The sequence below is a fragment of the Rattus rattus genome, chromosome 5 (genome assembly GCF_011064425.1).
Source record: "Rattus rattus isolate New Zealand chromosome 5, Rrattus_CSIRO_v1, whole genome shotgun sequence".
Classification (NCBI taxonomy): Eukaryota; Metazoa; Chordata; class Mammalia; order Rodentia; family Muridae; genus Rattus; species Rattus rattus.
In genome coordinates, this window is record NC_046158.1 from 11,363,777 (window position 1) to 11,378,815 (window position 15,039).

Here is a 15,039-nt window from a genome sequence, read left to right on the forward strand (position 1 = left end):
ATAAGTGATAAGCTATTTCTCCACAAGTGAAATGAGCCAATTCAAGCCAGATTCAAATATATATAAATGTGGGTTTATTGGGAAGATGCTCTCAGGCAGGCGAGTTAACTAGCTCCAAGGAAGGAGGCCAGGGAAATCACCATGGGGAAGTAGAGAGGGGAGGTGGAAGAGAAAGAGAAAGCACGCACATGAGGAGAGATGGGAACCGAAAAAGAGCAGGACAAATTGAAATGTCTGGGTTCAATAGGAATAGGACTCTGGGGAGAGGACAGCTCAGCTTCTGTGCTGGAAAGCTTAGAGTTGGAGACAGAGTATGTCAGGGAGGAACTGAGGGATGCTGGGAGTGCAGGTCTGCTTTGGTAAGTAAAATATGCACCTCGGCCCCTTGGCCCAGGTTCTGAAACTCAGCATCCCAGCCTTTTGTTGATTAAAAAATGAAGAAGGGTGACATAATCTTATATGAAAAAGTCTTCCTCCTGTCATTTGGCTGTCATTATGGGGGAGGAAGGCTGGAAATATTGGCCAAGTCTAGGTAGAGGTGGCTGTTTCATTGCTGTCCAGGTTGTGGGACACTCTGGGTTAGGAGTGTATAGGCCCATCTGAAGCAGTCTGTGAGGCTGACCAGAGCTCTGTAGGTAACTACTTTGGAGCTGTCCTGGATGCAGGTTCTGAGGGAACTCCTAGACCTACAGGATGCTGGAAGAGATATGTATGTTATATATATATATATATATATATATGTGTGTGTGTGTGTGTGTGTGTGTGTGTGTGTGTGTGTGTGTGTAATGTTCAGGAGTTTAGGAAGAACTTTTTCTTGAGTATACATTGGAAACTTTTTGGCCCAAGTCCTTGGCAGGTTGGGGTGAGGTCCCAGAACCAATTAAAGTGTACTAGATCCCACCCTTGGGGATAGGCAGTTGAGGAGGGAAATATGCTGTTGATTGACAGTATTTACTGTGGGAGGGGGATTCAAGTGGATTCAATGAAGCGTATAAGAATCATTTTAAGTTGACTAAAAGACTTGCATTTACCAACCTCAAATATCTTCCCCGTGAAGCACGTTCTTCATTCCTCCTAAATACCTTAAATCACTTTCTGGTCACCACTCAAGGGTTTTCCACACCCTCTAGCCTCCATAACTTGCTTGATCACCTTCTGTGACCCACAAACACCTCCCTAGACTGTCAAGCCATTTCTTAGAAGCTTGCTAATGCAAGACCCCCTGCAGACAAGACTGAGACAGAAGGATGCCGAAGTGCTTTATTAGGAGAAGCTGTGCTGGGGTGGGTGAAGCCGAGGTGGAAGGGAAGTCCATCCATGAAGGTGAGGAAAGTTGTCTGGGGTTCGGGAGCTCCCAGGATGTCTCAGAACTGAGTCAGCGTTAGGGCAGGATCAGCAACTCTATCCCTGATGGGCAGCTGTGCTAAGGAGAACAGAGGGGAGTGGGAGACACTGGCCACTGTGCTTCTACCCTGAAGCCTTTGCAGTTATTGGTGGACAGTCACAGGCATGAGAGAGACTCTGTTTCTTATACCCGTGACCTGTAAAGTGTCTGCATGTCCCTGAGTATGGGCGATTAGGGGATATAGCCACACGGAGAGCAGAGTTCAGGGATTGCATGAGGGGTCACTACTTGAGTAGACTATTCTGCACAAGGGGATGAGAGAGGATTTAAGCTCAGGGACCCTCCAACTACAGAACCAAGGAGTTAGGCTTTTCCCTGGTCCTTTCAGAGGGCCACTTACCCTAGTCACTGCCGGGCACACATTCATCTGTAGAAAGGAAGGACAGGGCAGGGGTGAGGAGGAGCTTTAGTACAGTGACCCATCACATCTGCAGCTCAGACCCTCCCAAAGCAGAGACTTGAAGCTGGGCTCTGATGCCCTCATGATTGAAACATAGTCAGACAAGGAACCCAGAGGCATACAGGGGCATGGAGAGAAGTGAAACAAACTAGGTTTGGGGGTGACATTATCAAAGCTCACCCAACAGCTCAGGGACAGTAATGTTTTCTTCTCTGAATCCCTTGCTCTTTACAAATTTCTTGAATTCCTCCATGGCCTCTGGGTTGTTCTTAGAGTCTCTCCCTGTGGGGAGAGGGCCAGGTGAGCAGGGCAGCAGTAATGCAGTGCTCTGCAGGGAACCAGGGACAGAGGCAAGAGCCCTGACCAGCACTGTGGCTGCCAACCTGGAGCACTGAGGACAGGACGGAGGAGGACCCTGCAGGGGACATGCTGCTCTGGGATGAGGCCCTCCAGACACTGTGTGACCCCATCAACCCTCTGTGAACCTTACAAAGCTTTCAGGGTATCTCCTGTACCTTTAAGGGATCCAGAGCTCAAAAGCATGGAGCTGTCCCCAGACTCTGGGGCAGGAGAGGGGTCCTACACATCCAACAAAGCGTCTGTCAGGTTATTCACCTTCTTATTGACTGGCGCATGGCCGAGAGCCATAGAAATATCATTTGCCAGCTCCAGAGGTGGAAACCCCTCCTGAACGCTCAGACCTCCAAAGGTCACATAAGCTGGGTCCTCTCCCAGTTGGCCTACTTTTCACTTTGGGTAGTACATACTGTCTGGGCAACATGTTGAGTCTCCCCAGTCCCCAGTGCCCAACAAGGCTGCTGCTCCCTGATAGCTACTAGAAGCAGAGGCTGTGGACAGGACAGGGGGCCTCAGTGTTTCCTCACCCACGAGTTTCCCCTTCAGATATGATTTCCCATGGCGCTGGCCTTTAATGTAGAAGATGTAGTGGTCCTTTACAGGAATCTCCTTAATATAGAAGGTCTTCTTGCCTTTGACTAAGGTGAACAGAGAAATAGATCTTATCATTTCATTTCTTGAAAAGCATTTGGTGTATTTTCAAAGAAATATCCAGGAACACTTGTTGTGGTTGATGGCTTAGAAGACCCAGCCTGTCCAGCCCTAGTCTTTCTGGGTCACCATAACTGGACAGAAGCCATCTTCCAGGACATTGCCAGATTCTGCTGAGGATTCCAAGCAAGGTAAGGGCTAAGCTTGGTGCCAGGCCTGACCCTCCCTTCCCTGCTTTCCTGTTCTTAGCAATGCTAGGAGCTTAAGGGTCAAGAGCTATAGTGGAGAGCCTGAGGGATAAGTATGGGAGAGCAGTTAGTACCTGGTGCATCTAACCCATTACCTCTAATGTCTGGTACATGGAATATGAGTGGGTGGCCATACAAGGAGCTAAACAAGGCAGGCAGCCTCCATGCGGAAACTCCCCCTGGAGGAGACCCCGGGCTGCATGGTACTCACAGGTAGTGTACTTGCCAGGCTCATCAGTTTTGTGCACCGTAATTCGTCTCAAATGACAATGACCCTTCCCCCTGTAAAACAGGAGCCATCCTCAGCACACCCAACATATCAGCCTGATCAGGCAACTCTGAAGATTTATATCAAGATAACCCCAAAATTTAGAGTATGGCATGGCACCAAGCCCTGTCTAAGGCAGGGACATTCAGTCACTTATACCAAAATAAAAATGGAAAAGACCAAAATGACACCTGCATAGGCTTGGTAGGGACACTCACCGGAATGTTATCTGGACCTCTAAGTCCCCTCCTTCCAGGGCTGTCACAGTCATAGGGAACACTTTCATGGGTCTCTTCCCATCTGTGTGGTTCCTGTCACAAACCGTGGCCTTTGTGTACCACTTCCCAGAGAACTGCAGAAGACAGAGCCCAGATACACCAAAGACCCTTTCCTACTGTTTCCAGGCTCTAGTGCCTCAACCTGCAGCAAGCTGAGTACAGTCTAGTACCTTGGCCGTAGCTCTGATGAGAGCTGACCCCACACATCCCCACACATGCCCACTGGAGGGAGAGCCCAAGCTTGAGTGCTCTGCACAGTGAAGGCACAGGATCTGTGCTTTCTATGTCTCTGCTCTTGGAGGTCAGAGGTAAGCTCAGAAGAAGTCCTCTGTCCTAACACTCACATGTTATGAAAACTTCTGGTATCCCATGTCACACAAGCAAAGATCATTGGCCTGATACCACTCTCCTGCTCCAGGCCAGTGCTGTGGGAGAGTCACTGCTAGTAAAACAGTGGTGTCCCTGTTCTGACCATTGCCTGCTGGAGTGCAGGGTTAGACTTCAGTCTTCAAGGACACCACTGGAAGCAGTGGACCAACTCCAAGCAGGGCCAGGCCATCTCCTATGCTACCCATTGCCCCTCCCTCCTCACATCCTCCTGGTCATCAGATGGGGCTTCCTGAGCCTTCAGGACAACCACCAGTCCCAGCAGCAGGAAGGTGAGAAGCCGGCTTTTCATCTCCAGTCACTGGGCTCTCACACAATGCAGCTCACTCTGGAAGTGTGTGCTCTGGTTCCTCACAGGGTTCCCTTTATATCCCCCATGGAGAGGGACGTGTGCCCACTTGGCACTAACCAGGTCCCTCCTGTCCATCTCCCATGGCCAAACACACATCCATCATGGAGCCGAAGGTTGTTGTTGTTGGGATCTGATGTGTAACAAGTCAGTGCCACCTGCAGATGAAGAAGGACACACAATGCCCTGCACGGTCTGTGCCACCCAAGTTCTGTGCTCACAAAGGAACACAAAGTTCTGTGCCACTATGGAACACCATGACCCCTGACCCACTTCATCCTGCACTGAGGCCAGGTAAGAGCACCTCTTGTCAGATGTCTTGGTCCTTTTTCACTAACCGGCCAATGCTCATCTACTCAACCACCAAGAGGGTTCCCTTCCATACATCTCAACTGTAAGCTGGGTGCATGAAGAATTCCAGCCACACATTAGGGTCGTAAGTGTGTGTCTCCTGAAGAAATCCGTGAAGAGATTCATGTCTGTGGCTCAAGGGGGTTTATGTCTAACAAGGTGACTTCATTTTCTGCTGCTCCATCCTGAGGGCCTGCTAAGAGGATGTTTGCAGAACTAGATCTTCCTGGATACGGTGGAGGTACATATGTTGGTTTCTTGTCACCTCATGCCATATGGTAGATGGAGAATCAGGATCCATCACACCTGAGCTCCTGTTGGACATTCTACTTCTTGGGTTATCAGCCTCCCAGCACGTTCATTTCCTCATTACCCTTGAGCAGACTCCTGATACAAATATGGACACATGGTTATGTCTACGTTTTAGTTTCTCTGACACAGTCTAGAAGGACAGGTGTGGGGTTAATAAACTCACTGTCCTCTGTGGATCTCAAGTGTGGTCCTGTTTTGGGAGGCTGCGGAATGAGGCTGAGGCTGGTAGCAGTTAGTGCCTCCTTCAACATTAGCTCATTATGGCCCCTCACCCCTTCTCTCTGTTACCTTGAACCATAGATGGCCACCTCCTCCACTGAAGCTTCTCTGCCATGAGGCTCTGACTCACCACAGGCCCACAGCCATGAGACCAATCGGTCATGGGCAGAGCATCTGAAACCTGGAGCCAAAATAAATCCTCCCTCCCTCACTATGTTCTGTGGTGAGTTTAACCCAGTGATGGAAACCTGGCTAACACAGCCTCAGTCTGCAGGGATGGAAACTGAGAGGATAATGGGTCTGGGCTTCTGCTTCCCCCTTGAGATAACATACAATGCCCCACCCTGATGCTGAGGGAGGACCAAATCCCAGTTGCTCACAATGCTCTCTGCTTCAATACAATACATTTATCAAATCCAATTTAGTTTCTGACATCATTACAAAAGCAAGTCTCCATCGTTCCTTCCCATGGCACTGGATCAACGGCCAAGCACAGGCAGGTCAGCAAGCAGACCCTGAGCTTGGCTGTTCCTCTCAAAGTCAGCTCTGACAGGATTACAGGCCTCAATTTCCTGTTGGTCTCAAAGGAATGAAGGGAAAACAGAGAAAGGATTGTCATGACCTGGGTGGCAAGGCAGCTCTGAGATCTGCCAGCAAGGAGCAGCCCTGTAAAGGGAAATTAGAGGGTTGACTTCCTCACACTTAGAACAGCTATGTCGGTAGGACACGCCTAGCTGGACAGAAAAACAAGCCATGCCTTGAGAAGCATTTCAAGTTACATGAACAACACTAGTGTCAGTGAGGAAACAGCAGCCCTTGACATCAGGCCAGCAAATCACCAGCGGACACGAGCAAAGGTCTTGAACAGACTCGGCCGATGATGACAGGTGTGTGGCAGCCAAGCTCACAAGCACAGGGGAACATCTCAGCCACCAGGAAAGAAGACAACACAGGCCCACGACAACAGCCAGGCGCTCTTAGATAATAGGAACTAAGTGCACTGACGCAGAAACACAATGTCTGTAAATACATTTGGAAAACAGTTTGTGATATCTTTATGTTGGTGTAAATATTCAACATGTGTAGCAGTTTCTGTCAGGGATCCGTGCAAAAAGGCAAGCAAAGGATTCTACTGTAACCAACAGGGAGGCCTACTTCATACTGACCTAGAGCTAGGAATGGCGGGGCCATCTACAGAGTGTCCCCACAGTGAGTCACTACCCAGCACTGACATGGAACAACCTGCAGACACACAGAACACTGAGCATTGGTGTCAAGGCATCGTCATGAGAGGTCACAGCCCGCAGGCTTCATCTGTAATACGACATGGAGACACACACAGGGGAAGGATGTCTGGTTCCCAGATGCTGTGAAATAGGGACTAGGTGACCCTGAAGGGGAGGCAGCATGGGATTTGGGGGTGACATGTGGTGGGAGTGGGGTTACCGCAGGATTGAAGGGTGGGTTGTCTAGTAGAATAAATCTATGGGGTTCATCTGTGCATGGAACCAGCCCAACTGTGGGTTAAACAGAGATGGTGCCAGTCTCTCTGACATCAGCCCTGAGGGTTTCCTGTGGAGCACATGACGTTTGTGAGGTGCAGCTGTCACAGCTGACCTGGAGCCTTGTCACTGGGACGACTGCAGCCGGAAAGAAGACAGACTGAAACCCACACTCTCAAGTTCCATGTGATGGTGCCTAAAACATTGTGTGCTAGGTGTGAGAAGAAAACCAAGCAAATTTATTGCTGATTTTAGAAGAAGATTGAATATTTCCAGAATAGGACATTATTGACAACCTCTAGTAGCATCGCTCTGTGTGTCAGCAGGAAGCTAGGGTGATGACTCCACGTGGTTCCTGGTCACAGCATCTCAGGAGATCCTGCACAGCCACAGGAAGCTGTGGGCAAACTGTAGCCGCTCTTTAGAAGATTCCATTCAGGAAACACAGCCTAGAGGGGCCTGGAAGGAACTGAGATCACAGGATCCCGAGGACCCCGGCGGCAGCCGCTGTACTGTAGTGGGACTCGGGGAGACAGGACAATCTTCGGGCCACAGGGTCCCAGGCTGTGCTGGTGTCAGCCACACCCTGTGGCTTCTTCCCCTCTGTAGTCCAGATCTAAGTGTCTGACCCCTGAGAATCAAGGACTCCCCTTGCTGTCAGAAGCTGTCCAGGTTGCCCCTGGGTCTGGTAATGTTCCCAGATGGATAGAACTTGTGGCCAGCAAGAAGCTCTTCCTAATCTGGTCCCGGGGCAATTGTTGTATTTCTCAGCTCTTTGCCTCTCCCCACTGTACTGTACAGTGAAATGACAAGACAGACAGCTTAGATCTGACAGCAGCCACATCGAGTGTAGGGAGGGACAGAGTCTCTGGAGCAAGTGAGACTTTGTGTCCCACAGCGATCAAGGGGTGTCAGGCACACAGCAAAAGCAGGCTCTGAGTGCCAAGGAAGCTCTGTGGGATGACGACCCTGGGGCACGGCCAGGCTCAGCACCAGGATGGGCAGTGTGAACGGTGAGCTGCTCAACCTCCACAGAACACTGTGGACCCACAGGATTCCAACGTTCGGGATGCAGGAAGGCACTGCTGCTTGCTTGATTCTCATTAAAATTCCCGTGTTCTCCTGATTTTCCCTTTTCTGTCTTTCTGTGTGTATTTTCAGTGTTAGGGATCCAGGAAGGCGTTCCGGTTCAGTTTATCTTCTTTTGTTTATGTGCCTGCTTTGTCTGTATGCACCCTGGCTGCCAGAAGAGGGCAGCAGATCCCCGTATGGATGGTGGTGAGAGGCCCTGTGATTCCTGAGAATTGAACTTGAGACCTCTGGACAAACAGGCCATGTTCTCGGCTGCGGAGTCAGCTTACCAGCCTCAGACTCCTAGACAGTGTCATTAATGTTTTTTCTGTTCTTTTAGATTTTTTTTTTTTGTACTATGATTTTCTGGGTATTTTTTTAAAAAAAAGAATTCTTTTTACTTTTAATGTTCATGTTTATCTGATTTTCTTTGTGCATTTTATCTTTATGGTAAAATAAGATTTTTAAAATTTCTTCTGGTTATGCACTCCTACTTCACAACTTCTTCTCCTTCCTTGTTTTATCTGTCTAATATCCATTTGTTTTGTATAAATTATACATGCGCGCGTGTGTGTGTGTGTGTGTGTGTGTGTGTGTGTGTGTGTGGGCGAGCATTTGCACACTTGCCCATGTGTATTTGTGTCTGAACTAGGCATACAACATATACAAACTGTGGAGTTTTGAGAACAGCGTTGAGCAGAATATCAGTCCGCTCCTCCAACCTGTGTGACCCAGGTTCTCTGTAGTGTTTCTGATGTGTATAATGGGGCAGATGGCCTACATCCCTCTGGGAATCTGACTCCACATCCCCTCCCATAAGCACACTGCATTTTGACCTTCTGGAACTAACCGGTTTTTCCTCAGTGGCTTCTGGGGATTCAATCTTGAATCCTTAGGTTTCTGGCCAAGCACTAGCCCTCCCAGCCTGCCCAGCCACCCTTCATTCAACCATGCTTTCTACTTTTACCATAGGTAAATTTTACCTCAGAGCCCACTCTTTCTCGTGTTCCCGCTCTCCTCTTTGTGGTTCGTGGTAGCAGAGCAATTGCCTTTCTTTGGTTTGAGTGTATTTCCAGAGAGCTTCATGATGCGCCCTTATGAGTGAATCTTTCTCCTCTTTGAGAAGTACTTGGAGTTGTGGTTTCAAGAGAAGGGTGCTCACTAAGGAGAGCCTGAAACAAATCTGGAAGAATTATCTATTTCAATGTGTGTTCACAAGCACACAAAAACCATGAAGACAGATCTTCAGACTCCAAGGAGACTGAAATGGTTGAACTACCAAGGAGAGCATTCACGCTCTCCTTGCAAATATGATGGTTACCCTTCCCCCAGTACAAACAAGCACATGAGTGAAGTCAGGAAATAAATCCAGAGCCTAGGCTAGAAAGACAACAACATGGGTAAGAAATATGAGATTGTGATGAAAACAGGCAGTAAACCTGCAGATACAAAGTGAATCAGACAAACACAGCACAAACCGTCACTGATAGCCTAGAAGGCGCGTACATCCAGATATAAACAAAGAAAACAAAACCGCATAAGAATGGCAAGGGCTTGACCAAACTCTGACGTGATGTGGAGACTGAGAATACACAGAGGAAAAAGAAGGGACTGAGGTACATATTGATGAGAAAGAAAATTGGCATAACAGAATCAAAGCCCAACATTCTTCCAATCTGGTGAAATCCATGATATTCCATCACACGAGTTATTTAGGATCTCACACACTTAAGCAGAGAAGAAACAAAGCAGCACATATTGTGTCTACAATACTATGTCAGCAGAGCACAGACACAACATTAAAGGCTGCAAGAGGAAACAACAATACCAGTTCATGAAGGGAAGCCCATCAGAACAACATCACACTTCTCTTCAGGAGCCTCGATGTCCAGTGAAGCATGGAACAGGGTGTTTCTAACCCTTCAGTAACAGCCAATCAGGATCACCATAGCCAGTCGTGTTATCTTTTAAAACGGATGGAGAAAGACAGGAACTCTGGGCTAAGCAGGCACTAGTAGAGTTCATGAGCACTCGGCCAGTGTCCCCAGCAGATACTTTCAAGAATACTATGTAACAGAGAGAGAAGACAGGCAGGTTCATTCCCAAGAGCATAAGAAAAAATACTTTTCATAAGAAGGCTAGGCAAACCAGGAGAGCCAGGAGAAATCCATTTGTGGTGTCCACTGGGGTAAACTAAAAAAAACTTCCTGTGAAAGGTGGGTTTGTTTGTTTCATTTTCTTTAAAGCAAGAAATCAGGCCTGGGGCAATGGCTCAGCACTCACAGGTCTACAGTGCTCTTGCAGATTCTGTTCCCAGCACCCATAGGAGACAGCTGACAAGTTCCTGCAACTCCTCCAGAACCATGGAATCCAGCACTCCCTTCCTGCCTCACAATCACCCACACATGTGCGCTCACAACCACACCTAGACACACAACACATATAACTGAAAACACAAATCTTTTTAAAAGAAAGAAGAGTAACAACTTTGGAGAGGTCAGCAAATCCCTCTCAGTAGAAGCCTGACCTGTAAAGGTCCTAACTCTCCACCTGCAGGGTGAACGGACACGCACAGCCTGAGGATTTGCTGCTGCAGACACATCTCACTGACAAAGAAGCACATGGCTCCAGGGGAGAGGCAGACAGGCAGACGTGCATGTGGGAGTCAGAAGTGAGCAAGGAAGGGTTTCTACTTCCCCTGACACATTGTATCTCAACAAAGATTAGCGGGAAGAGAGGCACAAGGCCACTACGTCTTAGTAAAGGGAACGGTGTGTGAGGAAGACGCAGTAAGCAGTCAGAGAGCTGGCCAGAGGTAAGAACAATGGCTGCTCTTGCAGAACACCCGGGTTTAGTTTTCAGGGCTCATGTGATGGCGTGAATTCATCTGTAAGATAGTTTTGAGGATCCAAAGCTGTTCCTTTGTCTTGTTGGGGACAATACATAAAACAGGCACACAAACTCTCATACACATTAAAAAACGTTTCAAAAGAAGACGCAGATAATTGTGCGCCAAATGTCATAAAACGAGCACAGGGGCAGATAGACCTGGATGTGGTATTGATAAGTGACTTCGATAGCCCATGTGGGACAAGCCATGTGAGGCAGTTGTTGGTCAGTTGGGCCTTGGGGATGTCCCTATATGATGGATACTGTGAGGCTATTGCTTGTCAATGTGACTACTAAAGCCAGGCTCCTGGTCAAGCCTGTGAGTTACTTTTCTTGACTGAAGGATTTGAAGTGAGAAGACCAAACCTAATCCTAGATCTTCTGATGTGGGAGGATCCAGCTTAATTGTGGGCCACACATTCTGGTGTCAGCCGGTGTAAGGACATGGAGGACGGAGTTTCCTGCTCTTCACCTGCTTGCCCTCACCTTCACTGGCAAGTTCCACCCTTCTCTGCCTTCTTCTTCAGGATTCCTGCACATGCTGCAGACCAACAGAGACACCCAGTCTCACCCACCGTGAACAACACTAGATTCTTGGATTTCCCACCAGGACACAGCCATTGATGCAACAGTTGTTCCTGGTTTTGGCTATGTAGGCTCATTTTATGATGTCTGTTTCCTTAGAGAACGCTGACTAAAATAGAGTTGGTGATGCTCTTCAGGGAATGGCTTTTGATGAAGCCCATGTCCGCACCCATGAGAGCTTTTAGGAAGCCGATGCAGACAAGGATGAGACAGAAGGATGCTGAAGTGCTTCATTAGGTGGAAGGGAAGAGCATCTGTGAAGGTGAGGAGAGCTGTCTGGTGTCGGAGAGCTCCCAGGATGTCTCAGAACTGAGTCAGCACTAGGCAGGACCAGCAACTCTATCCCTGATGGGCAGCTGTGCCAAGGAGAATGGAGGGGAGTGGGAGACGCTGGCCACTCTGCTTCTGTCATGAAGCCTGTGCAGTTATTGGTGGACAGCCACAGGCATGAGAGTTACTGTTTCTTACAGCAGTGACTTGTCAAGTGTCAGGATGTCCCTGGGTATGGGAGATGAGGGGATATAGCCATGCGGAGAGCAGAGTTCAGGGATTACACACATGATTGCTTCTTCATCGTTTTTTATTTTCGTTTTATTTATTTATTTTATGTATGTGAATGCACTGTAGTTGTCTTCAGAACAGAGGATGGGATCCCATTACAGATGGTTGTGAGCCACCATGTGGTTCCTGGGAATTGAACTCAGGACCTCTGGAAGAGCACTCACTGCTCTCATCCACTAAGCCACCTCTCCAGACCCCCAGGGATCGCTTCTTGAGTAGACCATTTCTACATAACTGGATGAGAAATGATCTAAATATGGAACCTCCAATTCAAGAATACATGATGATAGATTTTTGATGGATTTCCATGAAGGCCAGTTACTTTATTTACTGGCAGAGAAGCAGTGTTCTGTAGAAAGCAAGAACAGGGCAGGGGTGAGAAGGAGCTCTTCGAGAAGGACCCATGATATCCAAGTTCAGATCAAAGCCAAAATTGGAAGCTGGGCTCCAGTGCTCTTATGAGGGGACAGTGAGGCTTGAAGGAAAGCGAGAAGACACACTTTACCCCGAGTGAAACACAAAGTACCCAGAGGCATACAGGAGCATACAAGAGGTGAGGACAGTGAAGACACAGACATTACCCAGAGTGCTCCCAGGGAGAGTCAGAAGAGAAACTAGCTGGGGTAAAGGGAAGACATGGTCAGAGCCTGCTCTCACCCCTTCTCTCAGGGACAATGATGTATTCCAGTCTGAATCCCTTGCTCTTTACAAATTTCTTGAATTCCTCCATGGCCTCTGGGTTGTCCTTAGAGTCTCTCCCTGTGGGGAGAGGGCCAAGTGAGCAGGGCAGCAGTAATGCAGTGCTCTGCAGGGAACCAGGGACAGAGGCAGGAGCCCTGACCAGCACTGTGGCTGCCAACCTGGAGAGTGAGGACAGGAAGGGGGAGGACCCTGCAGGGGACACGCTGCTCTGGGATGAGGCCCTCCAGACACTGAGTGACCCCATCAGCCCTCTGTGAACTTTCAAGGGCTTTTGAGTTCAGGTCAGGGTCACTGCCATACCTTTATGAGCTCTGGATCTCAGAAGCATGGGGCTGTGCCTAACCTGGGGGCATCTGACCAACAAATCAAGGCCTCTGTCAGGATATTCATTCGTCTTCATATTGACTGGCACATGGCTGAGATCCATAGAAATGTCATCTGCCAGCTCCAGAGGTGGCAACCCCTCCGGAATGCCCAGTACTCCAAAGGTCACATGAGCTGTGTCCTCTCTGTTGATCCAGTTTCTACATTGGATCCTACCTACTGCCTGGGTAGCACTTAGAAGCTTCCCAGTCCCCAGTGTCCAGCATGGCTGTTCCTAATTTGATAGCTACTAGAAACAGAGACTGTGGGCAGGACCCTGGGTGTGTGTTTCCTTACCCACCAGTTTCGCCTTGCAATATCTCTTCCTGTGGCGCTTGCCTTCACAGAAGAAGATGCAGTGGTCCTTCACAGGGATCTTCACAATATAGATGACACTTGTACCCTTCACTGATGGTGAACAGAGAAATAGCTCTTAGCATTTCATTACTTGAAAAACCTTTAGAATGTTTTCAAAGAAATACTCGGGAACTCTTGTAGTTAATCACACAGGAGCCCCAGCCTGCCCAGCCCTGCTCTTTCTGGGATCTCTGTAACTAGGGAGCAGCAATCTCCCGGGACATTGCCAGGCCTTGCCAAATCCCAATGGAAGGTAAGGGCTGAGTTTCCCACCAGGCCTGAACACCTCTCTTGCCTGCTTTGCTGTTCTTACCAATCATTCCTTAGGGGTCAAGACCTAAACAGGAGTAGTCAGGGTTTGGTGATGGTGTACCAGTCACCCGTGAACTCTGATGTCTCCTACATGGAATGGTAATGGAAAGCCAAAATGGGAGATGAGCAATGCTGGCAGCCTCCACGCAGGAACTCGCCCCTGCAGGAGTCCCTGGTCGGCAGGACACTCACAGGCCGTGTACTTGAGAGGCTCATTCGTTTTTTTCAAGTGAACTTCTATGTCATAACAACGTCCAGGAATCCTGCAAAACAGGAGCCATACTCAGCTCCCCTGGTTTATCAGCCAATCCCAGGCAACTCTAACATTTTATATCGGCCCTGTCCAAGACTTAGAGGATGGCATGGTACCATGCCCTCTCAAAGGCCCAGGCATTCAGTCACCCATAACCAAATAAGAATGGAAAAGACCAGATAGATGGCAGCAGAAACCCAGGGGGTGGGTACACTCACCAAACCCTTATTTGGACACACAAGTCCCCTCCATCCATGTTGTAAACCTTCATAGGGAGAGATCTCTTTGGGTTGTTCCCAACGGTAAGGTTTCTGTCAGATACTGTGGCCTTTGTGTACCAGATGCCAGAGAACTGCAGAAGACAGAGCCCAGAATACACCTCAGACCGTTTCCCATTGTTCCCAGGACCTAGTGCCTGAGCCTGCAGCCAGCACAGTCCAGAGCCTCGGCTGCAGCTCTGATGAGAGCTGACCCCACACATCCCCACACATGCCCACTGAATGGAGAGCCCAAGCTTGAGTGCTCTGCACAGTGAAGGCACAGGATCTGTGCTTTCTATGTCTCTGCTCTTGGAGGTCAGAAGTAAGCTCAGAAGAAGACCTCTGTCCTAACGCTCACATGCTATGAAAACTTCTGTTATCCCATGTCACACAAGCAAAGATCATTGGCCTGATACCACTCTCCTGCTCCAGGCCAGTGCTGTGGGAGAGTCACTGCTAGCAAAACAGTGGTGTCCCTGTTCTGACCATTGCCTGCTGGAGTGCAGGGTTAGACTTCAGTCTTCAAGGACACCACTGGAAGCAGTGGACCAACTCAGAGAGGAGCCAGGCCATCTCCTACGCTACCCATTGCCCCTCCCTCCTCACATCCTCCTGGTCATCAGGTGGATCTTCTTGAGCCTTCAGGAGAGCCACCAGTCCCAGCAGCATGATGGTGAGTAGCCGGCTTCTCATCTCCTGTCACTGGGCTCTCACACAAGGCAGCTCACCCTGGAAGTGTGTGCTCTGGTTCCTCACAGGGTTCCCTTTATATCCCCCATGGAGAGGGACGTGTGCCCACTTGGCACTAACCAGGTCCCTCCTGTCCCTCTCCCATGGCCAAACACACATCCATCATGGAGCCGAAGGTTGTTGTTGTTGGGATCTGACGTATATGAAATCAGTGCCACCGGCAGATGAAGAAAGACACACAATGCCCTGCACGGTCTGTGCCAAGCAAG

General features: G+C 49.0%; 2 protein-coding genes across 2 annotated transcripts; both read right to left on the reverse strand.

Moving 5' to 3' along the window:
- Positions 1 to 1,261: 1,261 nt before the first annotated feature.
- Positions 1,262 to 4,334, reverse strand: LOC116900090 (odorant-binding protein 2a-like). Its single transcript, XM_032901870.1, has 7 exons — positions 4,200 to 4,334; positions 3,548 to 3,681; positions 3,273 to 3,343; positions 2,690 to 2,800; positions 1,986 to 2,087; positions 1,746 to 1,772; positions 1,262 to 1,423 (listed from the first exon to the last, which is right to left on the reverse strand). Exons 1-6 carry the CDS (start codon positions 4,284 to 4,286, stop codon positions 1,747 to 1,749), a joined length of 531 nt encoding a protein of 176 aa, XP_032757761.1. The 5' UTR covers positions 4,287 to 4,334; the 3' UTR covers positions 1,262 to 1,423; position 1,746.
- A 2,868-nt stretch (positions 4,335 to 7,202) lies between these two features.
- LOC116900020 (odorant-binding protein 2a-like) lies at positions 7,203 to 14,773 on the reverse strand. Its single transcript, XM_032901818.1, has 6 exons — positions 14,687 to 14,773; positions 14,039 to 14,172; positions 13,760 to 13,830; positions 13,196 to 13,306; positions 12,491 to 12,592; positions 7,203 to 7,330 (listed from the first exon to the last, which is right to left on the reverse strand). The coding sequence occupies exons 1-6, from the start codon at positions 14,771 to 14,773 to the stop codon at positions 7,203 to 7,205; spliced, it is 633 nt and encodes a 210-aa protein (XP_032757709.1).
- Between the last annotated feature and the right edge of the window lie 266 nt (positions 14,774 to 15,039).

What these genes read in the sequence shown, in the direction of transcription:
- LOC116900090 (XM_032901870.1), bottom strand. Translation starts at nt 4,286, where the DNA reads ATGAAAAGCCGGCTTCTCACCTTCCTGCTGCTGGGACTGGTGGTTGTC. An exon ending in GAGGTCCAGATAACATTCCG is followed by an intron (nt 3,344 to 3,547) that starts GTGAGTGTCCCT and finishes CCTGTTTTACAG; the next exon opens with GGGGAAGGGTCATTGTCATT. An exon ending in TACTGTCCCTGAGCTGTTGG is followed by an intron (nt 1,773 to 1,985) that starts GTGAGCTTTGAT and finishes TCCTTTCTACAG; the next exon opens with ATGAATGTGTGCCCGGCAGT.
- LOC116900020 (XM_032901818.1), bottom strand. Translation starts at nt 14,773, where the DNA reads ATGAGAAGCCGGCTACTCACCATCATGCTGCTGGGACTGGTGGCTCTC. An exon ending in CACCTGATGACCAGGAGGAT is followed by an intron (nt 14,173 to 14,686) that starts GTGAGGAGGGAG and finishes TGTCTTCTGCAG; the next exon opens with TTCTCTGGCATCTGGTACAC. An exon ending in CATTGTCCCTGAGAGAAGGG is followed by an intron (nt 7,331 to 12,490) that starts GTGAGAGCAGGC and finishes TCTGGACTACAG; the next exon opens with AGGGGAAGAAGCCACAGGGT.